This window comes from Lactuca serriola, chromosome 1 (genome assembly GCF_051521515.1).
Source record: "Lactuca serriola cultivar US96UC23 chromosome 1, Lser_US96UC23_V15, whole genome shotgun sequence".
Classification (NCBI taxonomy): domain Eukaryota; kingdom Viridiplantae; phylum Streptophyta; class Magnoliopsida; order Asterales; family Asteraceae; genus Lactuca; species Lactuca serriola.
This window is the reverse complement of record NC_136408.1, coordinates 192,478,328-192,504,835: the sequence shown is the minus strand read 5'-3', so window position 1 is coordinate 192,504,835 and position 26,508 is coordinate 192,478,328. Positions and strand designations below refer to the sequence as shown.

Below are 26,508 nucleotides of genomic sequence, written 5' to 3'. Positions count from 1 at the left end.
CAAACCTAGTGGACTGTTTCAGTAAATTTATTCAACAATAAAAGTAACAAAAAAAAACATATTTAATGTTTAAAAGTTGACGAAAAAAATATACAAAGGATTGTTTAAGACCAAATCTAATTTATAATTTAAAAGATACCTTTTCTTCTTTGACGAGCTTTGGTTTATCTAAACATTTTTGGCATGTTATGGTTTACGCCGACGATCCATCCCACAGCAGACAGTAACACAATGGCTTTTCCACTGTCGTCTAGCAGCAGGATTATTCTAATCGTGGAATACCCACCAAAACTTTGAATAACAGCCACTTGTAGAAGACCCGTGCCAAACTCAAAACGAATGCTATTGTTATTCAAACTTGTAGGCCTAAATCAGGCACACTTGCACTCTTTGTTGACTCCTTTGTCTTCGTATCTTCAACGAATTAGAGTTGGATACGCTTACGCATCACACGAAAGAGAAGATGGCGACGAGGAAAACAGAGTTCATGCTTCTTCTAGCACTGAAATTCACTCTGTTCATTAGACTCGCAGACTCTGTGGTTCCACAGGACGAAGGTAGATCAGATTTTGGAAGAATTTTCTTATAACTTTATTCAATCGGCACTGAAATGAAATGATTGTTACGATAATGATGATCCGTATGTGTATTTTTGCTAGTGATTTTATATAACTAGTCTAAATCATCAAATGTGTTTCAATTCCATGTTGACTACCCCAAAAAATGAGTGGATTCATCATTGATTTTGACCTAAAATCCTATCGAGTTTGATCCATGTAATTTTTCCGGCCCCACATGAGTTGTGACTTTTGAGCATGAATTTTGAGGCTCTGAGTACGCTGTTGATAGTGGGTTGTTGATAAATTATCACAACAGTTAGTTTTAGGTAGAATTTTCAAAATGTAATGTCCTAAATAAGAAAATATTAAAAGCACAATGATCTGGTTAGCTAGATTCTCAAAGTAACCGAAAAAGAAAAACATTTAAAATTACAACCCCTTAACAGAATTAAACAAAAGTAGAATGTTATAATTCACAAATAAATTGTTAATGCTTGCATTTTAGTCATCTCGGAATGACCCTTTTTACAAATTATTTATTCTCCTTCAGTGGAAGCTCTTGAAGAAATTATGACTTTAATGGGTGCAACAAATTGGAGGTTGAATGGCAACTCATGTCAACTTGAAGTGATCTCTGAAATGCCAAAACCCCACCCTGAAGCCGATGCGAAGGTCCAATGTGACATTGACTGCAACAATGATAACTCCACTGATTGTCATGTTGTAAGCTTGTAATGTTCTTGTCTTATTTTTTCTTCATTTCAATTATATTATAATAGCGTATTTTTTTAGCTTGAAACACAAACAATGTTCTACCATAGTTTTAGAATAGGGTTAAATGCAAGAAATAGTAACCTACTTTTATTTATTTGTTTAATACTTCAATATAGTATCCTACTTTCATTTCTTCTTATTACAACATTGTATCTTGAAAAATTATTTCATTGCATTTAACTGTAAGTTAAAAGAGAATTATTTCCTTTTTTACTGTTAGTAATAATCTAATAATAATATATCTACCACAACCGTCTCTTCTAGTTTTGGTTCTCAAAGATGCTTTGGATATTCTATTTAATGCAGCGTACATAAGTTTTATAGTCTTAATGGTGTTCTTCCACGTGAACTTGTAAAGCTTCCTTATCTTCAAACTATGTAAGTGATTTTTTAGATGAAGTAGTATGACTATTTCCATATGATTTGACATGTAGTGAAACTAAAATATCTTGCTTTCTTTGTAGTGACTTTGCTTACAATTACCTTGGTGGCAAGATTCCATCTGAATTGGGCTCAACGCGGTTGCAATCAATGTGAAACTTTACATAATTTATTATTATTATTTTTTTTTGGCCTCATTTGCTACACATGACATGACATAACATAACCATTTGTTTTGTATGTGGCGTGACTGTGACTGTGACTACTGATTACTGATGCAATAAGACAAAAGTTTAAATTTTGTGTCCCACCAAAAAAAGTGGAAAAAGCTGAGAGATGGACTTGTTGTCAATGATAAGAGAAGCTTTCTAGGGCTATTTTTAATGATAAGGACGAGGAGGGCATTTAAGTCTTTTTCATAAATGAGAGATTGAGAGTCACTGCCTAAGTTTTATCTTTTCATAGCTTTTGACCGCAGTTTCTGATGCAGATCTCTTCTTGGAAACCGCTTATCCGGGGAAATACCAGGGGAACTTGGGAATATTACAACTTTGACATATTTGTATGTCTTATTTATTTATTAATTAAATTTCTTTTTTGGTGTTGCTTCTTTTCTCATTCTACATTCAAGTTCCATAGATCATTACATTATAATATACCAATAAATGACAGTGTGTTTCCATTTCCTTGCATTTTGACCTTAAGGAAAACATTTGCTTAGTATTGCTATGTATACTTATATTGTAACTACCGATTTTAATTTTTAACCAGGAACCTTGAAGCAAACAACTTTTCTGGGACTATTCCTTCTGATCTTGGGAAATTGGTTAATTTACAAGCATTGTAAGACTGATTTCCTCCCATTTTCTTTGTTCTTCAACTAATCTACTATTTGTTTAATATGTTTTTTTTATGATAATAATTTCAGGATCTTGTCTTCAAACTGGTTGACAGGGATGTTGCCAGCTTCCTTTGCTGAATTGAGAAGTTTAACAGATTTGTAAAAACTTTTATCCTGTGTATTCAAAATCAAATCTATTGATCTTTTTACCAATCAAATGAGTATATTTTCAAGGGCTAAAAGCAAGAAATAGCAACATATTTTCATTTCTTTGTGTATTCAAGGATTGTACTTTCAATTATTTTTTTCTTACCAATGCATTATAGCTTGAAAGTCTACCAACTTATAGCATCATACACTCAACTTTTTTCTTATTATAACAAGGAAATTTGCTTTGTATTTAGATGGCATTGCTATAATTAGGAATATATTTCAAAGTGCATTGCTGTGATAGAAAGAAATGAAAGTAGGATGCTGTGATATACAAATCAATAACATTACTTTTTCTTGCATTCTAACACTATTGTCTGTAGGCTTAAATTCAAGAAATCCCAAAGTGACATAATGTCCTCTAAATACAAAGCAATTTTCACTGCTATAATTGGGTTGAAAATTTTCAAAGTGTAATGTCCGAATAAGAAAATTTGGAAGTACAATGGTATAAATGGTAGATTTTTCAAAGTATAATTCGTTAATATGAAAAAAAAAAACTAGAAGTACAATGTTGTAGTAGAAAGAGATGAAATTAGGATGCTAATACACAAATAATCGAAGGTATTTTGCTATTTCTTTCATTTAGCCCTTTTATATATGCAACTTTTGTATCAAATTATAAAATTTACATCAATTTAAAGATGAGAAGTCGTCTGTTTCATGTAAAATTTACAACACTTTGTTTTTGGAAAGGTAGGGTTAGTTTTGTTTTCACAACTATTTCAAAGGTTTCATTTTAACTAAGATAATATGTCTTATATTACAGTAGGATAAGTGACAACAACTTCAGTGGGTCGATACCTAATTTCATACAGAATTGGAGGCAACTCAGTAAACTGTAAGATCAATTTCCATTGATAATTCATAATGCATATTGAGATTTAAATATTTAATATTATTTCCATTAACCTTTTCTGTATATTTGTTTCAAAGAGAAATGATTGGGACTGGGCTTCAGGGACCAATTCCTTCAAACATATCCCTTCTTCATAATTTAAGTGATGTGTAAGTGTAAATACTAAATACTAAATACTGCTGTTATATGCTTTTGAATAACATTCTAGTGATTTCTATTTATGACATTTGTACTTTGAAAATCTAACCAATCATAGCATTGAAAATTGCTTTGTTTTTGAAAGTATGATTCTATAAAAAACAAATAAATGAAAGTGCGTTACTATCTCTTGTATTTAACCATTCTGGATATGATCTGTTTCTTTTATTTTTTTTTTGGTGTTATGCAACGTGACTATGACATTTTTTTTTTTGCAGGAGGATATCTGAAATAAGTGGACCAACTCAGAGATTCCCTCCTTTAGATAATGCTATCGGTTTACTAACAGTGTATGTAATGCTTCTGGTGTATAATTGCCATAATTTTATCTAGTAAATTTTTTTATTCATTGATATTGTGAGGTACTCAGCTCATATTAGACAACTTATAATTACAACATATGCAACACTTACTGTTATTACTATTTGATTTACACTTTGTTTTTTCTTGTAGTTCAGTGTGTTGAGGGGCTGCAACATTTCTGGAGAGATACCTGCTTATATTTGGCAAAGAAGAGATCTTCAATTATTGTAAGCAGCACATCACATTCACATGTGATGATTCTATCCATTTGTATAGTACTCAGATTATGAGGTGTGTGTCTAGACTGTGTATTACTAACATTTTGTTGGAATATAATGTGTAATTGGGTAGCTTTATTATTCTCTCTTTTTTCAAAAAGAGTTGAAAGCAATAATAGCAAAAGTACTTTCATAAATTTGGTTATTATATCATTGCAATGTCGTCCTAATACAAAGCATTTGCCATTGCTGTAATTTGGTAAATTTTTCAAAGTATAATTTCTTAATAAGAAAAAAGTTGGAAGTACTCTGCTATAAGTGGCTAGATTATATTTATAAAAAAAATGGAAGTTGAAAAAAATAAACAACTAAATGAAAGTACATTGCTATTTCTTGCATTTTGCCCATTTGAAAATGAGATGGCATGTACTATAATTTTGTCCATTTTGCTTCTAATTTTTGAAGTCAATATATATTCATTTGTATCCTTTTTTGTTGTGAACTTAACAGGGATGTAAGCTTTAACAAGTTAGTAGGGGAAATATCGAATGACATTGTTGGTAGGAGCTTACGTTATGTGTAAGTATAACCAAGTCAATATTTGAGAATGTTTTGAACTTTGTCCTCTTATGTATACAACTATACATGTACATACATGCATGTATCCATATGTATCTGCAAAAGGGTTATTCAGTTATTCCCATAATGTGATATGTGTTCTTGTGGTTGGTCTGTTAGTATTTTGTATGTTTTTAACATTTGGTCTGTTTCATGATTGATAACCATGTGATGGATGCGGTGGGAATAGGTTTTTGACAGGCAACATGCTAAGTGGAGCTATACCCAACACACTCTTGATCGAAGGAGCTACCATGTATGTCTTTTTCATAGATGTTATATCATTCTCATGCATATGGCTCATAAGAGGAAAAACAATGTTGATATACACATATATGAATATATATGCATATAATCATATATGAATACCTCACCAAATTAGCTCATGAAGTGTTTTATTTTCACATTGATTAGTGACCTGTCCTACAACAATTTCACATGGCAAGGGCCAGATCGACCAACATGCCAACCAAACATGTGAGAATGCTTCTCAATTAGTTTTAGACTAAACTGCACAAATGGTCCCTGTGGTTTGCTGAAAATTGCCACTTTCGTCCAAAAAGGTTTGGACTAGCACCATAGGTCCAAAGTTTTCATTTTGTTGCGAGTTTGGTCCAATTTGCTTTAAACTTTTTTGTAATGACGATTTTACCCTTGTTTTTTGGTTCCTCAGTTTTTAATCATAAAAATATATAAACAAATAAATAAATCTGAAAAAGCAAAAAACAAGGGTAAAGTCGTCATTACACAAAAGTTTAAAGTAAATTTGACCAGACTCGCAACAAAATGAAAACTTTCGACCTGTGGTGCTAGTCCAAACCTTTTTGGACCAAAGTGGCAATTTTCAGCAAACCACAGGGACCATTTGTGCAGTTTAGTCTTAGTTTTATATTTTTCCTTTTGTCTACCATTTTTTGCGTTTCTCAAGTTTGTAATGTTGATGCATCTGTGTGTTTGTTTCAGGAATCTATACATTAACTTGTTTAAGAGTTCGGGGAACACATTGTAAGTCTATTTGTATTGTGTTAAATGTAAGAAATAGCAACTAACTTTCTTTATTCGTGTATTATAGCATCTGACTTTCATTTCTTTCTATTACAACGATTTACTTTCATTTTTTTTCTTATTAAAGCATTTTACTTTGAAAAATCCACCCAGTTATAGTATTATACTTTCAGTTATCATTTTATTAAGACCTATACATTGAAAATTCTATCTAATTGTAGAAGCGAACTTGCTTTATATTCATATGAAGTTTGCTATAATTGGGTATTTGGGTAGCATTTTCAAATTACAGTTTTGTAATAGGGAGACATGAAAGTAGGGTGCTATCGTAAACAAATCAATCAAAGTGCTTTAAGGGTTTTTTTTAGGGCTAATATTATACTTCTAATTATTTATCCAATTATAGCACTGAGATTTGATTTGGATTTGAATGTCATTGCTATAATTGGGTAGATCTTTCAAATTACAATGTTATAATAGGAAGTAATGAAAGTAGGATGCTATAATAATCAAATCAATGATAGTTTGTTGCTATTTCTTGCATTTTAACAAAATAAATATATAAAACCCACTAGAAAATATAAAAATATCCACTTGTAGTTTGTGTAGACGTAAGTCAATAGATATATGAAACTATAATTCTAAGGCAAGTCTAATCTATTTCTGATTATGTGCATCGTGAGAATATTATTTGAAAAGTCATGTTTTTATGTTTATCTCTCTTACATTTACCTCATTAATAGACAGGATATACTGCCATGCATAAGGGATGCCACATGTCCTAGATGTAAGCACTTTCTATTTGAGCCTAAATCTTTGAAGTCTTTCTTTTTTATGTACAATTCATGTTTATCTCTATATTGATATCAATGATAGGGTTGAATGCAATAAAAGGAAGCGTACTTTCATTTATATATGTATTATAGCATTCTAATTCCATTTCTTTCTATTACAACATGCTACTTTCACCTTTTTCTTATGAAAGGATTCTACTTTTAAAATCTATCCGTTTATAGCATTACACTTTTGATTTTTTTTTTATCAAGACAATATACTTTGAAAAATCTACCCAATTATAGGAAGATTTGAAAGTAGTATACTACAACTACAAGAAACAAGTCGATGAAAGTAGGTTGCTATTTCTAAGATTTAACCCTTAATGATATTATTTCATTTATGTTAGATGGATGTTCATTACACGTTAATAGTGGAGGAGATGATGTAAGGGTAAAAGAAAATGGTGTGGATGTTGTTTTTGAAGGAGATGCATCATTTGATGGTGGAGCTGGAAGTTTTCACAGGACCAGTAATAATTGGGGACTGAGTAGCTCTGGAGACTTTCTTGATGACAATATTCAAACAAATCGTTACGTAGAATCTTTGCAAAATTCAACAAATTTAGGTTCCATTTACACAACAGCTCGACTTTCACCACTCTCACTTACTTATGTCAGCTATTGTTTGGAAAATGGGGATTATATTGTTGATCTTCACTTTGCGGAAATACAGTATACAAATGATAGTACGTATAGAAGCCTTGGTAGACGGGTATTCGATATCTATATTCAGGTGATAATCGGATAAATGCAAGAAATAGCATTGTGCTTTCATTATTTATGGCTTGCTTATATCATTCTACTTTGACAAAAATGCAAAAATGGTCCCTGTGGCTTGTCATTTTATGTGGATAAGGTCCGAACCTTTGGAAAGTTGGATATTTGGTCCTTTTTTAACCACCGTTTGTTAAAGACCTCACGTGCATTGCACACGAGGGCATAATTGTCTTTTCACAAGAGAAGAAAGAAGAACAATTTCAAACTGAACGTAGGGGAAGGTCTGCATTTATTAGTTCAACAATTGCAAAAATGGTCCCTTGTGTAAAAAGTCAATTATGCCCTCGTGTGCAATGCACGTGAGGTCTTTAACAAACGGTGGTTAAAAAAGGACCAAATATCCAACTTTCCAAAGGTTTGGACCTTATCCACATAAAATGACAAACCTTTGGAAAGTTGGTCCTTATTCACATTTTTACAATTTTGTCTTCTACTTTCATTATTTTTCTTATTGAAGCATTGTATTTTGAAAACTCTACCTGGGTATAGCATTGTACTTCCAATTTTTTTTCTTATTAGGAAATTATACTTTGAAATATACATCCAATTATAGCACCGAAATTTGCTTTGTATTGGGATAAAATTGCTATAATTGGATAGATTTTTCGAATACAATTTATAATAGGAAGAAATGAAAGTAGGATGTTGTGATAAACAAGTCAATAAAATCATGTTTCTTTTTCTCGCATTTAACCAATTAATTGACATGCATGTCACACTTGGTTATTTATATATATAGAATTGGTAGCTGAATTTGTATGTGATTCAGGGACAACTTGTGAAGAAGGACTTTAATATAGAAGATATGGTTGGAATAAGAATGCCACTTGTTCTACCTTTCAATGCAAGTGTGACAAATAACATCTTAGAGATACGATTTTATTGGGCTGGTAAAGGGACAACACGTTTTCCCAAAAGAGGGCGTTATGGGCCCCTTGTATCAGCTATCTCTGTTAACCCATGTGAGTAAATCCTATCTGCTTAATTAATGTGGTTTAAATAGGTCAATCATGTTTAATGAAGCATTTTGGAAACCAGTTTCTTTATAATAAACTTTTGCACTGTTGCTATTCTTGTGTGGTTTATTACTTTCATGTTTATTAGTGAACTTTTTTGTGTGCAGATTCTAAAATTTGTTCAATTCCTGGGAAGAAGACAGACAAAATTAAATATGTTGGTTTTGCAATTGCGGGGCTGTGTCTTGTGTTGATAATCTTGGCTGTTTTGTGGTGGAAAAGGTCTCCAAAAGAAAGAAAAAGGAATAATAAAGGTATGACTTGATTTACAATAACAGTAATATAAATGCTATCTTTGTTGATGTAAATGATCCATTGCATACTCTCTTGAGCAGATTTTGAAGGGGTCGAGTTGAAAACAGTATCGTTCTCTTATAAACAACTAAACACTGCTACAAATAACTTCAATGCTTCACACAAAATTGGAGAAGGGGGATTCGGACCTGTTTTCAAGGCAATAATCTTTCAAAACACCTTGGATTTGTGGTGTTATATATCATTGTAGATTACAGTTTTTGTCCAAAAAAGAATCTTTATACATTTTCGATCCATATTTCACTGTTTTCAACCTTCTTGTACCGGACTTTGACGCCATTTGTAAAAGATTCTTGCGTCCATGTAAAATGACCATTCTGCCCTCACCTACTTCCTATCTTTAGAAATTTGGTCTAAATTGTTATTTTACATGGACATAACATAACACCTACTTTTAAAACGGATTTGAAGTCTGAGGGAAAAAAAGTTTTAAGATTCCCAAAAAACGATATAACACAGGGACTAAAACTGTAAATTACTCTATGATGCAGGGTACGTTACGTGATGGCACTGTAGTTGCTGTAAAGCAACTTTCATCTCGTTCAAGGCAAGGAAATCGTGAGTTTTTAACAGAAATTGGTGTGATATCATGCTTACAACACCCAAATCTTGTGAAGCTTTATGGATGTTGTGTTGAAGAAGATCAACTGTTGCTAGTATACGAGTATCTGGAAAACAATAGCCTTGCAAATGCTCTATTTGGTGAGTCTTTTATATATCTTAGAATAATCATATTGTCTGTTTAGAGTATACAGTTTTCCCATTACCTGGTTTTCATTTTCATATAATGACTAAATACAGAAAAGCAAAACGTTCTTTTATCATCTTATGGTTTTAGCCAGTTGTTTCTTTTTGACTTAATGGACTTAATGCATAAAATACTTAATGGGTTTAATCATATTATTTGAACTTAATTAATAAAAAAAGTCTGCATCCAAGGATACACATGGATGTGCCTATTTTTCACGGGTGTTAGATGCATCTTTTAGGTAACCCAAACTTTTGCATGTATTTAAGTAAAGTAATATTAAACAATGGTAACATCACTTATTCTTGCTCCCAGTTTTGATTGGTTTATTTGCTATTAACTCAAGATATATGTTACATATATGCAGGTTCGAGTAAAAGTAGTTTAATGTTGGATTGGGCAACAAGGTTTAAGATTTGTGTTGGAATGGCTAGAGGTTTAGCTTTTCTTCATGAAGAATCAAGGCTAAAAATTGTGCATAGGGACATCAAAGCTACTAATGTCCTTCTTGATAAAGATCTTAATCCAAAAATATCAGACTTTGGATTGGCTAGGCTAGATGAGGATGAGCATACTCATGTCAGCACACGAGTAGCTGGAACAATGTAATTCTTTCTCTTCCTTAAAGATGGCTTAAATGCAAAACAAAACATGGTTCTTGAATCTTGAAAAAAAAAAATTGCAGAGGATACATGGCACCAGAATACGCACTTTGGGGTCACTTGAGTGACAAGGCGGATGTATACAGCTTTGGAGTTGTGGCTTTGGAAATTGTGAGTGGAAAGAACAACAACAAATACATACCAAACAACGATAGTGTTTGTCTTCTAGAATGGGTACTACTCCATATCCCTACCTATCTTCACTTTTTGGTTTTGGAAAATCACAATAATTTTGGTTTTCGGGATCTTAAATGAAACTTACTACTTTTCCTTTTTGGAAAATTTTCATAAATGCAAGAAATAGCATCCTACTTTTATCTATTCCTATTACAACATTATACTATAAATAGTTGTACAGTTATAGGCAATGTCATAAAAAATATACAAAACACTTTTTACGGTTATAATTGAATTGATTTTTCCAAGTACAATTCCTAATAAGAAAAAGACTGAAAGTATAAATGTATAATATGCTATAATTGGATAGATTTTCAAAGTACGTCTTAATAAGAAAAAAAAAGGAAAGTAGAGTGTTGTAATAAACATATAAATGAAGGTATACTGCTATTTCTTGCATTTAGCCCTCTAGTCAATATTACCCATTTTGGCCATTATCATTATAAGCAGAATTATTGGATTGGTTTAAGTCCACATGATTCCTTTGTTTTTTTCTTTTTGATGAGTGTCTAAAAGCATATGTAACATTTTCATGGAACATTTAGCATGATCATTAACTTGTGTTGAAAGTAAACAATTCCTATCAATTCAGAGTTGCAATGCTTTAAACCATTTCTGTTTGACAACAGTGGTGGGGTATGAACTCTTTTAGAATCATAATCCACCTTCCAAAACAAGCCTCCTAAAAACAAATAAAAATTATATGAAGATTATTGATATTGCAGGCTTATCGTTTGCAATCTAGTAAAAAGTACGATGAACTATTCGATGAGAGGTTGGAATTTAAAATCAACAAAGAAGAAGCAGAAAACGTGGTGAAAGTGGCGTTATTGTGCACAAGTGGATCTCCATCAATAAGGCCAACAATGTCTGAGGTAGTGAGCATGCTTGAAGGTATAACATGTATCCCAGAAATAGCCCCGGAAGTAGGTCGCTATTTTGAAGATTTGAGATTCCAAACGATGAGGGATGGAAATCAGGCTGGAGGACACACAGGAAGTAGCGTCAACACTCAATATTCGGCTACTGTTAAGAGTGATACACGTTTTTTGAGTACATCTTCAAATGATCGTTTTGAAGTGGTATCTGTTGACACAAGATCATTCTAAAAGTTAATTTCATCTTGTGATCGTGTTTTTTGATTTGTAGCAACATGTAAAGGTAAAGTTGCTATATTCTGTAAGTTACGAATATTAATTATGAGCCTTGTAGGTGTCAATAGTGTATTGATAACATTATGTCATGGTTTTAGTCTTTTTGAAAGTTATTTGGCCACTTATTTGTTTTAAGACAAAATTGCAAAATTTGTCCTTGTGGTTTGTAAAAACATGTTGATAGGGTCCAAAAAGTTTCAAACTTGTATGGAAGATCCAAAATCAGAAATTTTCCAGGGTTTTGGTCCTAAAAAGGTTGAAAGGACAATTTTGTCCTTTTTATTTCTTTTTTGTATTTTTATATTTCTTTTAATACTTTATTAAGTTAAAAAAACAAAAGAATAAGTCCTAGAGCTCTCTCTCTCTCTCTCTCTCTCTCTCTCTCTCTCATATTTAATCAAACATTCACCAACCCCATCTTCTCCTATAACATGACCACCATTGCTCATCAGAAACCAATGATATGTTTACCGGAGACACCACCATCGACGACGATTTGGTTGTAGCATCATCGGAGATCGAGATTTAGGTGTAGCACCATTGACGATTTAGTTGTAGAACCACCAAAACCATAAAATTAGGCTGTGATTGTAGATGGTATTGATTTTTTGTATGAGGTTGTAATTGTAGATGGTATTGATTTTCTGTATGAAGTAATTGTAGATGGTATTGATTTTCTTAAGATCTTTATAAATATTAGAAACAATATGAAGTTTTATGGATATTTCTTGATTTTTTTGGGACAAACAAACAACTAGAGATGGGGGAGTTCACCGGAGAAGATGAAATGGTCGGTGTTCCTAGTGGGATTACGAGAGAGAGAGAGAGAGAGAGAGAGAGAGAGAGAGAGAGAGAGAGAGAGAGAGAGAGAGAGAGAGAGAGAGAGAGAGATTTTCTTTATTTTTTAATTATAAAATAATTAAAAATGATATTAAAAAAAGAAAAAAGAAATTAAAAGAGAAAACCCGTCCTTTCAGGTTTTCTAAGACCGGAGGGTATGGGAGGGAAGCTTCTTGTGGGCCATACCTCCCTTTCCCTCACCTAAAACCCAAGGAATAGATGAAAAACCCTTCCCTCATTTTTTTTATTAAATAAAATTAATTTTTTTTTATGATTTATAATTATTAAATTAATACTAAACATAAAATTTAATTAAAAATAAAAAGCAATTCATTAATTAAAATAAAAATTACATTAAACATAATATTTAAATAAGTAGAAAAATAAAAATAAAAACGCAAAAAATATCAAACAACCCACAACATAGAAAACATAATTAATATCCTAATTTTATTTAAACCAAAATACGTCACTCGGAATCATCGTCTTCGTCATCGCCTTGATCGTCTTCATCATTTTCCCTAGCGTCACTCTCGTCGTCGGAATCTTCATTCTCGACGAACATATCAGAATCCTCGACTGATTCGTCAAACAAATCATCGTGAGAAAACTCTAACGGGGGCTGAATATGATAAATGTGCTCCACCAAATCAGCACGAAGGGCGTGATGAATGTTGCGATTGTGTACTTCTCTTTTATTCACCCTATACTCTTGTGTACCAATGGCTACTCCTTCAACATTTGGCAAAACTTCATTTTCGGTGTACCGACATATCGCTCTTCCTTCGTCTTCAAGAATCACATTATGCAATATGATACATGCATACATTACGTGCTGTAACCTTTTCACCTCATATGACCTTGCCCCGACCGTTAGTACTTGCCAACGTCTCTTAAGTACACCAAATGTTCGCTCCAAATCCTTCCTAGCTTACTCTCGCGCCTCTTTAAACTTTTTCCTTTTCGGGTCGTTAGGACATGTAAACGATTTCACAAAAATAGACAATGGAGGATATATACTGTCAGTAAGATAGTATCCATGCTTATATGCTACCCCATTTGTTTGAAAAGATACATCGTGCGACTTTCCAAGGTAGATATCGTTGAATACTGGCGACTGATCTAGCGTATTGATGTCATTGTTTGCACCAGCTGGACCAAAAAATGCATGCCATATCCAAAGATCATGTGATGCGATAGCCTCTAGAATGATCATCGGCTCTTTGTGGTCGCCTCTCATGTACTGACCACGCCATGCGTTCGGGCATAATGACCAACTCCAATGCATGCCATCGATACTACCTAGCATTCCAGGGAATCCATGCTTGCCTTCATGCGCCGTGTATAATTGGTGGATATCGTTGATAGTTGGTTTGCGCAAATATCGTTGTCCATAAACCAAACAGATCGCTTTGCAGAACTTGTACACACACTCCCGCACGGTACGCTCTGACATCCTAAAATACCCATCCCATTTGTCTGCGCTCATGCCGTATGCTAGCTGACGAATTGCAGCCTTGCATTTTTGAATGGGAGAGAAACCTTTTATCCGCCTTGCATCCATTTTCCATTGGAAATATGGAAAGCGACCTTTCAAATCGCCAACAATACGTAAGAATAGTTCCTTCCTCATCCGGAACCGACATCGAAACTTTACAGCGTAGATGGCGTCATCTGCAAAATAATCTTTTATAAGGTGATTGTGTTCGGCTTTATGATTTCTACGCAACCGCGGCTTTTTTGGTTTAGATCATGCATGTGATGTTTCGCCTAGTCGGTTTTGATAGTATGCAACCGTTTTCGCCATGACGGAACCGATAAACTTAGCCTCCTCTATAGCCGTCGAATCGGATGATGAAGATGATGACATTTTGAATAATATTTTTTGGAGAGAAATATAGGTTATGGGTTAAAAAAAGATAGGATGTTGTAGTATTTATAGTTTAAGAAAAGGGAAAGAAAAAAAAATTGTATAAAATGGCTATATAGCCCTTTGGAATCAAAAAAAGAAAAAAAATTAAACACCCAATCAAGTGAAGAGAGAGAGAGAGAGAGAGAGAGAGTGTGTGTGCAGGACTCCCTCCCCCACCTCTTTCCCGCGTTTCCTTTCCCGTGCCCCCGGTGCGGTGTTTCTCCATGCGGGACGTTTCTTGCGGCCTTCCCCGCTCACCATATCGTCCGGCCTAAGGACCAAAACCATGAAAATTTATTAATCTTAAGACCAAAAGCACGAAAAATTCTTGATTTTGATCATTCCATACAAATCGAAAACTTTTTGGACCCTATCTACAATTTTTGTGAAACTGTAATGACAAATTTTGCAGTTTTGTCTAGTTTTAATTTGAAATGTTGCAAACATTATTAAAATGATAACTTCTTAAAGAACTTGCTATGACCTCACGGAGAAAAATAGTTCCCGATCGAGTGTCTTTGACATGTATTACCACATATAAATAGATGTACATTGTTATTTTTATTTTTGAGAAAATTGCAAATATAGATGTACATTGTTATTTCTATTTTTTAGACAATTTCAAGTTTTTAGTCATTTTAGAGGTTTTCGTTGTAGGTTTTCCTGTAAAAAATGAATCAAAACTGAAATGACTAATTCACTTTTTTCAGTTATTCATTTTATAACGTTTTACATTTAATTTATTTAATTAATGTATAAAATAGAAAATTGCCTCATGTCATCCACCTCCACCCTACTTGATTTTCTTTGTCTCTCTCCTGCCCAAACACACTCTCACCACCACAACACCACCTCTACATGGAAACCAAACATTACTAGTGATGTGTAATTTATATCAGTTTTAAATTTGCAAATATTATTACCGAAACTATAGACTATTACAAAAGCAGACAAGGGTATCTCATTGTATTGTAGTATAGTTAAGGCAAGAACAAGTTGTCGAACTTTTGGGGAAACTTAATTATTGAAAAAACCAATTAAAAGGGGGTTTTGATTTAAAACCGCAAGTAGTCAATATAAACATCAAATATAGAAAACAAGATTAAAAAGTACTTTCACTTAGATTTGATTTACCCACCCATCATAGTTGATTCATACAAAGTGCAATTAATATTTGATTACAGTTCATTGATTCTTCAATTAGTTAGATCTCTTGGTCTAGGGATGGACGCAGTAGGTGTTGCCGATACATGAAAAATAAGTAAAAAAAAAATCAAAAAATCGAATTTTTTTTCATTACAGCCAAAAAAATTAGGGGTTGTCGGTGCCACACCGGAAATCCTTTAAAACCGTCTCTGTCTTGGTCCAATCACTAACCCTATGAGATTAATGACTTTAATGAAAATGATCATGTTAACTAGTAATTCCTAATTAAGTTATTTAGTTTATACTATATAGGATTTAATCCGGTAATTAATGGTCATGATAATTAATTATATGCACCAAATGGTCACTAAATGCAACATACACATTAAAGCTTTCTTCTCAATATCATAAAAGTAGGAATTGGTTCTTTTCTAGTAATAACTTTCACATGTCGTTGAACAATCATACGGTCATCTAGATCATGTAAACTAAGTAATAAGTTATGAGAAACAAACTAAACACATATGGATCTTTTTATAAAACAAACATAATACTACATTCGTCTCATATTTATTGTCTACTTTTGACTTTTGAAGTCTTTATTCTTCAATTTTGACCTTAAATATTTTTGATTTTGATATATAATACTTGATGCAAAATATATGAATGGATTGTCTTTTCATTGTTATAAATATCATCAAATAATATATAACACAAATAAAAATATTTAAGGTCAAAGTTAAAGAATAAATAACTTTAAAAGTTAAAAGTAGACAATAAATATAGAATAGAAAGAATAAATTAAACTATTCTTAATATCCAAATCATAAAATCAACACATGATATTAAAGTTCATTTACATCTAAGCGAAACACAAAGGCGTTTAGTCAAGAATCATAAAAACTAAATACAAAGAAATTAAAAAAAAAAGTATGCAAAAATAATTAAGCAAACTGAATGATCACAACTTATAAATCCTTGCTTTAGTCTTCAAATTTCCACTCTTCTGACCCTTTCTGAATATTAAATCTAATGATGATCGATTTTCTTAGGTCAAATCGAAAAGACCTATTTATAGAAGTAGTGAAAACCTAACAAGGTATGACTTGTAAATAAGAAAGTTGTGAGATAGCCTATGATTCTTTCGAGGGCTCTTCATTTGACAGGTTAACATGATGCACATACACAATTGACACGTCGTGCTTTATGATTTATAGCTTCTTATCTTAACAACCTCATTCTTAAACATTTATCCCTAATTTGAGCTCTTTTTCGCTCCTTTTCAACATCTTCATGAAATAAATGCACATTTATGTATTTTAAGCAAAATAGGTACCTTTAGCCAAAACTCATCATAAAAATATAACATAAAGTACATGATATAGCCCAAAGTATATAATTTTAGCCATATCAAAATAACCCATAATTAGACTTTGCTTGTCCCCGAGCAAACCAGAATTAATCTACGAGAAAAATCGTAGTTGTACCTCCATCATTAAATCAAATATATCATTACTCATCAAAGCCACAAAGAATAACTCAAAGCAAAATCGACAATTATATCTAGATCAATCAGATATATTCATTTATTTATCCATTTAACTCTTCAAGTTTCAAATACTCCTCATTATATTTAAGGAATCACCCATAATTCCACTCATTTTTGCATATTCTATAAATATACCTTAAAAAACTATCAAGCCTCAAAATTCATTGCCAAATTTCCAAGTCACATTCCATGATTATGATTTGTTGGTCTATAGAAACCAAAGTCTCGGCATAATACAATTATAGTTAATGATTTTTATTTACAAAATTAAAAAACCAAACATAATAATAGTCCATTCAAAACAAATAATGAAATATATGTTTTATTTATATTGAGAAAAAAATAATGTAATTTAGTTAGAATAAAAAGATTACAGTCACTAAATGGAATGTTTTAAAAAAAATGATCTATCACATAAGACAAATAACTTTTTTTCATTCCATTAGAACTATTCATTTACAATGTTTCCCGATTCCATCGTATGAAACTCTACTTAAATGTTTTTTTCATTCCAATAAAATTATCATTAGTCAGACAACAAATTGTTATTAAAAACTAACCTCTGACACTCGCCGCCAATTATTTGCCTTTGCATGCCTCTCCACAACTCTATAAAGTCAATCTAAAGTTCTTTATAGCTCTATAAAGTCGATCCAAGGTATACAAAATCAATCCATACATACATTGTGCATCTTTATCCTGCAAAAAAGAACACAATGAGCTCATAAATTTTGACTTACTAATAAAAAAAATAAACTTTTACCGGCCCCTGATTAATGCATTTTTGGAACTGCACGATTTTTTTTCTCAACTTCTACAATTACTAGTCAATCTCTTTGCACTCGAGCAATTTTCCCTTTGCCTTGTACCCTTGTGTCTTGAGACAAAGGAATTACAATATAATTGTGGGCATTTTGGTCGTCCAAAAAATGAATAAGTAAATACATAAAAGGAATAACATAAGTGAATTCCTTCTATCCACTCCTAGTGAAATCCATTAACACAGAACTTAAAGGACTTTGTCGAAATTGAATTCTATCTATTGAATGGAATCCCAAATTCTAGTTTCGACAATTTTTTTTTGGGTCCAACAACCAAATAAGCCCTTAATAGTAGTAGTAGACTCATAGATCAAAGCTAAACCTTAACTACCAAATTCTATTGCCTCGTTTAGCCTATGTTTTTTCTAGGGCCGGTCCTGGTCATCAACATTATTTTGTGTATAAGAAGGAATTAGAATAAGATCTGATTTGATGTTGAAAATACTGAAACTCTCAATGTATATCACATGACCGGTTCAGTTTTAACAAAAGACAGGGGAGTAAATATGTTACGATTAGAATCTAGATAGTTAGACCAAAAATGTTATAGACACCAAAGTTGTAGGACCAAACATGTAATCTACTCTAAAACATAAGGATTGTGTTGAGTGTCGTCAGGTTGCACTTGCAGATGGAAATTGCCGGCTCGCTAAGCTTACAGAGGTAGAGGCAGATAACGATGCGGACCATGGAAGGGGTGGTTCTAAAGCTTCCTTCTTTTTCTCAACTCATCTCTCCTAACCATCTCTCCAATCGGACCTCCCTAAACTTCCGTTTCGGTTTCCCCAAATCATCATCATCATCATCTTCTTCTTCTTCTTCTTCAACGGCTTCTCTTTCTGTTCCCGCGGCCGCACCCGTTTCTCTCGGACACTCGACACGACCCGATTTTGAAATTCTCCATCAGGTACGTAATTCCCCTTCAGACTTGTGGCTTCTATATCATTCTGGAAAAAATCGACAACTTGTTTGGTGGTAAATTTGCAAGCAACATCGTCTTTGATTTGAATTCGTAAAAAGAAATACATTTGTTAAATTAAATGTTGGTTTGTTGGGGGAAAAGAAACTAAACACAAGGTAAAATAAGATAGAACAGATTGATTCATTCTACTGATACATTAATTGAAGGCGAAATGCCTCTTAAACAGGCTACAGGAGTCACTCAAAAACTGGAGTAGTAACTAAAAACCAGGAACAACTTATTGACTGGAATATTTCTCCTTATTCTATGTTGACTAGGTAACCTCAAGACATGTTTAAATGAGTCTTCATTCAAACTTGCAAACTCCTCCTAACTAACTGCAGACACAATCCTTTTGGTCATCAGGTCTGCAATTTGTTCTTCAGTTGTGCAACTCTCATGGCTGTACCATTCCCTTGAATGTGCAGTGCAATTGCTTATCAAATTTTTTGATTCATCAAGCCTTTCCAACTTGGACCTGTCACCCATTTCTTTTAAGCTTTCTTTCAATGTCAGTGTAAGTCATGAACCAGTAACTATCTTCTTCAGCCTACTTTGCTTTGCTTTGCCTCCTCCAGTTTTGGTTTATGTCCTTATTTATTCGACAGAATTAATTTACTTCTGCCTCTAAAACCTCCTCTTCCTGAATTTTGATCTCCCCCTTAATCCAAAATGCGTTTTCTTCTTCTTCTTCTTCTTCTTTAGCTACACCTCTGTTGATGTTGATACGAGCCTCATGAATGATACCATAACAGATCCTTGCATGATGATGATGATGATCATCATCATAGTCTCCAATACCAGTTTCCACAAAATCACAAACATCTTGAGACTTGAAAAGTGTCCTCATTCCTCATCGTATGATTCTCTTTTGAAGATAGGTATATGTGGTTGCGACACATTGAGAGACCTTCAACTTGCTGCCATGTTTTCACAAAACTAAAGAGTGTTTATTTACATTCAATGGAGTGAGCCATACCACTTTTGTTGGAGAAAAGAAGCTAAACACAAGGTATAATAAGAAAGAAAAGAGCAGATTAATTCTACTACTGATACATTCATTGAAGGAGAAAGGCCTCTTAAATAGGCTACATGAAAATACCTTCCTAACTCAAAAACTGGAGTAATAGCTAAAAACTAGGAGCAACTTATTGACTGAAATATTTCCTTATTCTATGTTGACAAGGTACCTTAAAAAATGTTACATTCGTATTCATATCAGTTCTGGTAAATTTGAATTTGAAAGTTCAAGTCTTTCATTAACCTGTGGATCTGAGAGAGTAAAAGTAAAACATTGCTGTGCTTTACTTTGGATCCTAAAATTTTGAGTTCAAGTTTATGCTTGGGGTACAAGTTTATTATTGCAAATTTTACATTTGAGGTTTATTTATCAAGTTAATTTGAGATTAAGGCCCATACCAATATAACATACCTTGTACTTTGGGAATTGGGAGTTCTACAAAGAGGGAATTCTAATTGGAACAACCCCTTGTTTGTTGCTTAATCAATAATGCTGTTCTATTCTATTGAAGTTATTATGGATAATCAATAGATTTTAAGAAATCCTTTTGTGTTATGTTATCTTACAGAAAGTAAACAATGGATCAAAACTGGTTTACTTGGACAATGCTGCCACCTCACAGAAGCCTTCTGCTGTAATAGATGCTGTAAACAACTATTACAGATCATACAACTCTAATGTTCATCGCGGAATTCATTTCTTGAGGTAAATTTATTTTATTTATATACCAATTCATGATCTCTTAGATAATCATCTTTAAACACACACATACACACACACTTATTCGCTTCTTTAAGGATGTTACTATTTTATTTGAATTGTAGTGCAAGGGCAACAGATGAGTATGAAATGGCAAGGAAAAAGGTGGCAGCATTTATAAACGCATCAGAGTCTAGTGAGATTGTGTTCACAAGAAATGCTACTGAAGCTATTAACCTTGTAGCTTATTCATGGGGCATTTCTAATTTGAAACCAAAAGATGAGGTGTGGTTATAGATTTTGGTATTAAATGTTAGTATACTTTCTTGTGGACAAAATAATGTTATGATACTGAACCTGTACTCTGCTAAGGATTAAATGCTAAAAATATCAATCTACTTTCATTGAATTGTTTATTATAACACCCTACTTTCATTCTTTCAATTACACCATTGCAATTATAAGAAAAAAAAAAGAAAAATGAAAGTAGAATGTGGTAAACTGGTAATAGAAAGAAATGAAAATAGGATACTATAATAATTAATACACACGTAATTAATTGGAAGCATGGTATTATTTCTTGCATATATCCCCTATGCTAAACTCTTGCATTAATAAATACTTGCAGATTGTTCTCACAATTGCTGAACATCATAGTGCCATTGTTCCTTGGCAACTTTTATCTGAGAGGACAGGTGCAGTATTAAAATTTGTCAGTTTAACAGAAGATGAAGTGCCAGATGTCAAGATGCTACAAGAATTGCTTTCAAAGAAGACAAAATTAGTAGTTGTTCATCATGTTTCAAACATGCTTGGTATGCATTATCCCTACAACTGTATTTTCACACAACAAAAAGATTTTAAATTGTACAAGAGCAAGATTTTAAATTGTACAAGAGCAACTTTAATATCTTCAAGATTCATGTTTATAGCAAGTTGTATACATACACTAGTTTTTCACATAACAAAAGGAGTGACTTTAATATCTATAATAACATTATGTTGTGTGTAGCTTCTGTTCTCCCTATTAAAGATATTGCCCAATGGGCACATGATGTTGGAGCAAGAATATTGGTAGATGCTTGTCAAAGTGTACCACATATGGTGGTTGATGTCCAAAATCTTGGTGTTGATTTTCTTGTTGCTTCTTCTCATAAGGTTAGTTTCTTTTAATAGATATAACTCAATTTTTGTTGGTAGTTTATGAAGTTAAGAGATAAACATGCTTCAGATGTGTGGGCCTACAGGCGTTGGTTTCTTGTATGGGAAAAGTGAGCTTTTGGCATCCATGCCTCCATTCTTAGGTAAGCTTTTAGGACATTATAGAGTCTTCATATTTGGTTTTTATGTATATATAAATTTGGGCGAAAAAACATAACATTTTTTCTTGTTATGAGGAAAGGAAAAATAAAGAAAAACAGAACGTACTTTCATTATTTATTGATTCAGCCACTAAGTTATTAATTTTTTTTATTGTTATAATAAAAGTTAAGTGAATCAATCGATAAAGAAAACAATAGGTCAATGGTTGAATTCGATAAAATGGTAAAAGTATGTTGTGTTTTTTTGTATTTTTCCTTGATTTCAAAACTGGGAACAGGAAAAATGATGTAATATACAATAAAAAGTGGTTTAATCACTAAAGAAGATGGTTAAGAATAGAATAGTGAAAGTAAGTTTTGTTTTTTGTATTTTTGACCTGATATAAAAAAAAGTAGATAGGTGGCTAAAATGATATAAAGTAGTTGTGTATTTTGTTGTGATATTAAAAGGAAAAATGGGTTTTCTTAAATTGGTCAAGAAAAGTAAAGAAAATAGTTAAGGGGCCAATTCTGGAAAATGGGAAAAGTACAAGTGCTTTCCTTTCTATTAAATATCTTTGCAGGTGGTGGTGAAATGATTTCTGAAGTTTTCTTGGATCATTCTACTTATGCTGACCCTCCATCCAGGTTAATTAATATACTTTGACCTTTGATTTTGAATTAAAATTAAATAAATTTAACTTCTGAATTGATATGTATTTTTTTTTTAATTATTATTACTAGATTTGAGGCTGGGACACCTGCAATTGGGGAAGCTATCGGTTTAGGGGCAGCAATTGATTATCTTTCTGAAATTGGCATGCAAAAGATTCATGATTACGAGGTGTCATTCATTTTTCCTATTCCATTATTTCTTAAATTTCTTCATCAATGAGTTTTCATATGACCTTTTTTTTAATGTTATAAATGTTATGAGTTCAATGTCAAGTTTTAACTTTAACCCTACTTAAGCTATACATTGTTTAATTATAATAAATGAATCTTCATTTATAAAAGCACATTAGAACCCAAATAATAAGATTATAATAAAAGAAAATTGATTATCAGGTAGAATTGGGTAATTACCTTTATGAAAACCTTCATACGGTTCCTGGTGTTCGTATCTATGGACCAGCACCTTCACAAACTGTTGAACGTGCGGCTCTTTGTTCCTTCAATGTTGAGGGACTTCATCCCACTGATATTGCCACTTTTCTTGATCAACAGGTATTCAACCAAAATCTTCATTTTATTTTCCATTTTATTTTATCCTCAAAATATCCAATAACATGAAAAGAAAAAAAAAAAATAATAATTTGACAAAACATATTGTACTTGTAGTATATTTGACGTGCATTGGACTATGACCCATGTCAATGGGGCAATAATTATAATTTTTTGTTGTAAATTCCATCATTATCCTTAATCGAATCATAGCCCTAGTATTGTCACTGGACGTGACATGAAAAACTTCTAGGGCTATTTTTGATGCTCAGGATAACAAGGACATTTATGTCTTTTGCACATATTGAAGATCGAGAACGAGTTTCTATCTCAACTTGTTTCACCTTTTTTGATGGGACAACAAGTTGCAAATTTGTGACATTGACAAATACAATGCAACCTCTTTTGTCCTGTTGTGATAAAAGCGGTGTAAAAAGTATAATAAGTAAAAAAGTGATGAATTTAATTTTCAGCATGGAGTAGCTATTAGATCGGGGCACCACTGTGCTCAGCCACTTCATCGGTTCTTGGGGATAAATGCAAGCGCACGAGCCAGCCTTTATTTCTATAATACAAAACAAGATGTTGATGACTTTGTTGGGGCACTTGTTGACACAATTGCTTTCTTCAGCTCCTTCAACTAGATTTTAAATTTCTTACATACGCTTTTATCCTTGGTTTATATTAATATTGAAATCTATAAATTTGTGGTTATATTTTGGTAATCTATTGGACTATACTAGATACCCAAAATTTAATTTATAATCCTTGTTATTTAGAAACTACAATATAAAAAGAAAATAACTGAATGTATATATGATCGTTGTTATTTAGGTAGTACAATAAAAAAACGAATATTGAAATACAAACACTAGAATTCACACATATATATATATATATATATATATATATATATATATATATATATATATATATATATATATATATATATATATATATATATATATATATATATAAGGTTAGGTTTATGTGAGACGATCTAATTTTGTGAGACCGTGAGACGTAATCCTAGCCATTCATTTGGTAGATAAAATAAAAAAATAATTGAAATTTTTTAAATTTTCTTTTTCAAAATTATTTTCGGAATTTATATTTTCCAAAAAAAAAAAAATACCTAAAAAAATATTTTTTTACATATTCTAGTAGAATAATAAAATATTTTATATATTTAAGAAGTCTATTATAATATTTTAACATTCTAAAAATCACATTAAAATACTTATAGTGTAATATTCTATTAGAATATTTCACGTATTTTTAAAAAAAAAACTGTCATTTTTTTTTAGTTTTTTTAGATAATTAAAGTTCTAAAAATAATAACTAAAAAAATAACTTTTAGATTTTTCCTTTTATTTTGCATTTTAAAATTATTTTTAGATTTGGTCTTACAAAATTAGCATGGTTTCAAATAAACCTGAATATATATATATATATATATATATATATATATATATATATATATATATATATATATATATATATATATATATATTTGCTGACCAATAAGATATACATATTAAGTGTAAGGAAACAACCCAAATTGTAAATGTTGTGATAAAGATAACCTCAAAAACAAAAGATAATAACCTCAAAACTCAAGGAAACAAGGAAACTTTTATTCAAAAGTAGGGCTGACAATTCTCGACACGACACGCGACACGACACGAAATAAATGAGTTTAGGTTGAGTTTTTCAACCCGCTAACCCACCAACCCGTTTATTAAACGGGTCATATATGAGTTTCTCAAAAATAAACGGGTTGACCCGCCAACCCGTTTATATTCTTAATTAAAAAATTATTTTATTTTTAAATGTATTTATGTATCAAGTATTAATATTTAATAAGTATTATATAATATATACCATTGATTCATAGACCATTTGACTATTTTGATATTTTGACTCGTGGTGGATGATTTAAGGTCATAAGTCGTGACCTATAAAGCTAAGTCTGTAACATGTTTCTATGAATGTTTTTAATTTTCATTTGGATGTTTACGACTTAAATGTCTAAAATTCGGACCCACGAACCCAAATCTAACCCGCGAACCTGCCAACCTGTAAACCCGTATAAATAAATGGGTTGGTGGGTCATATATGGGTTTATGTTCTAAAACCGCCAACCCGTGACCCGCCCACCCGTGACCTGTATATTTAAATGGGTCGTGTTTGGGTTGACATATTTTGACCCGCCAACCCGTGACACGCCAACCCGAACACGACACGATTGCCAGACCTATTCAAAAGATCATAAAGACTCAAATGATTTCAGAGAAACAATCCCAAAGATGGAATGCTTCTTGTCCAAGCTTAAATATTTTGAGAAAACTAAATTTCAAATGCAAAAATGAACATGAAAAGATAAATATTTGCTTAATTAAATATTATTCCTACAACATTCTCTCTCTTCAATCATAACCGCCTCCTCTTCTCCTAGCTAATAAAATGGTATTCTTTTGATTCTTTCTCCTGTATACCTTCCGAACCAGGGTTTTTCAAGAGTGTCTGTGTTGGGCTTGAACTGGATTGGGCCAAGATTAACATTGGTATTTATCCAACAACTCCTGAAGCTACATCATAATCTTTTTCATCTCAGTTGGTTATAATCTTTATGGTGCTTTTTCTATTGGTGTTGTTTTCAGCAATAAGTCTATCCGAAACTCTACTTGTCTATCAGGGGGCAATCTGAGAAGATCTTCGCACTAAGCCAATCCATTTCTAATACTATGTTGAATATGTTTAACTCAATGGGTAATAGTTCTGCGTGAAACTTATTCCCATTCAAATCAATGACGATGTGCTGCATGCATTCGCTAACAAGTGCAAACTTTCCACTATAAACCTCGACTATTAAGGAATTATATAGTCTATTTACAAGCAATGTTAGTCTTTTACAAAATTTATGAGAGATAAGTGATTGTTTGCTCTAGAATCAAATAAAATATTGGCATACAATTCATTCACTAGAAAGATACCTGAAGTGACATATGCTTCTTTCTTTGCTACTTCCAGAGTCACCTGGAATGCTCTCGCCTTTGGCTTTGGCGATACACTTGTCTTTGTAGCCTCCTTCTACTTCGGGCAATCCTTTTGAATATGTTCATCCTCTCAACAGTCATAACACACTCTCTTGTGAATGTGCCTTCATTGGAGTAGTGACCAGTCCTCCCATATTTGTAACATGTCACTTCCTCACTACATCTTCCCAAGTGCTTCTTCTTGCACTTATCACACCATTTCGCTTCCTTGATTTCCCCAAAATTCTTGTCATTGGGGCTAACCATCGAAAATCTGTTTTTCTTATTGGACCTTGATGAACCTTCAAACATCCTCTTTTCTCCTGACTCGGCTCTCTCCATAC

At 32.4% G+C, this 26,508-nt stretch overlaps 3 protein-coding genes across 4 annotated transcripts; 2 read left to right on the top strand and 1 right to left on the bottom strand.

Annotated features, from left to right (window-relative positions):
* Window positions 1–184: 184 nt before the first annotated feature.
* On the top strand, window positions 185–11,938 carry LOC145102217 (putative LRR receptor-like serine/threonine-protein kinase RFK1). 2 transcript variants are annotated; one of them, XM_079039593.1, is made up of 24 exons: window positions 185–557; window positions 1,111–1,291; window positions 1,641–1,712; window positions 1,799–1,867; window positions 2,206–2,277; window positions 2,487–2,558; window positions 2,644–2,715; window positions 3,536–3,607; window positions 3,703–3,774; window positions 4,042–4,113; window positions 4,282–4,353; window positions 4,855–4,923; window positions 5,153–5,218; window positions 5,377–5,439; window positions 5,926–5,967; window positions 6,711–6,754; window positions 7,151–7,536; window positions 8,350–8,542; window positions 8,704–8,850; window positions 8,932–9,050; window positions 9,403–9,613; window positions 10,027–10,264; window positions 10,345–10,495; window positions 11,224–11,938. In XM_079039593.1, exons 1-24 carry the CDS (start codon window positions 464–466, stop codon window positions 11,605–11,607), a joined length of 3,033 nt encoding a protein of 1,010 aa, XP_078895719.1. In that variant the 5' UTR covers window positions 185–463; the 3' UTR covers window positions 11,608–11,938. The 2 variants fall into 2 exon arrangements, with proteins under 2 accessions (XP_078895719.1, XP_078895727.1); XM_079039601.1 differs by lacking the exon at window positions 185–557 and having other exon boundaries at window positions 1,153–1,283.
* A 1,485-nt stretch (window positions 11,939–13,423) lies between these two features.
* LOC145064793 (uncharacterized) lies at window positions 13,424–14,056 on the bottom strand. Its single transcript, XM_079012165.1, has one exon. The coding sequence runs from the start codon at window positions 14,054–14,056 to the stop codon at window positions 13,424–13,426; it is 633 nt and encodes a 210-aa protein (XP_078868291.1).
* Window positions 14,057–18,527: 4,471 nt separating this feature from the next.
* On the top strand, window positions 18,528–23,891 carry CPNIFS (chloroplastic NIFS-like cysteine desulfurase). Its single transcript, XM_079039582.1, has 10 exons — window positions 18,528–18,827; window positions 20,471–20,607; window positions 20,727–20,886; window positions 21,230–21,416; window positions 21,614–21,759; window positions 21,833–21,905; window positions 22,487–22,550; window positions 22,647–22,746; window positions 22,971–23,129; window positions 23,600–23,891. The coding sequence occupies exons 1-10, from the start codon at window positions 18,600–18,602 to the stop codon at window positions 23,768–23,770; spliced, it is 1,425 nt and encodes a 474-aa protein (XP_078895708.1). The 5' UTR covers window positions 18,528–18,599; the 3' UTR covers window positions 23,771–23,891.
* Window positions 23,892–26,508: the final 2,617 nt, after the last annotated feature.

Bases quoted from the DNA above. Each gene is read 5' to 3' on its own strand.
- LOC145064793 (XM_079012165.1), bottom strand. From the start codon at position 14,056: ATGGATGCAAGGCGGATAAAAGGTTTCTCTCCCATTCAAAAATGCAAG.
- CPNIFS (XM_079039582.1), top strand. From the start codon at position 18,600: ATGCGGACCATGGAAGGGGTGGTTCTAAAGCTTCCTTCTTTTTCTCAA. The intron at 20,608-20,726 runs GTAAATTTATTT...TTTGAATTGTAG, and splicing joins CGCGGAATTCATTTCTTGAG to TGCAAGGGCAACAGATGAGT. The intron at 22,551-22,646 runs GTTAATTAATAT...TATTATTACTAG, and splicing joins TATGCTGACCCTCCATCCAG to ATTTGAGGCTGGGACACCTG.
- LOC145102217 (XM_079039593.1), top strand. From the start codon at position 464: ATGGCGACGAGGAAAACAGAGTTCATGCTTCTTCTAGCACTGAAATTC. The intron at 1,868-2,205 runs GTGAAACTTTAC...TTTCTGATGCAG, and splicing joins TCAACGCGGTTGCAATCAAT to ATCTCTTCTTGGAAACCGCT. The intron at 2,278-2,486 runs GTATGTCTTATT...ATTTTTAACCAG, and splicing joins ATTACAACTTTGACATATTT to GAACCTTGAAGCAAACAACT.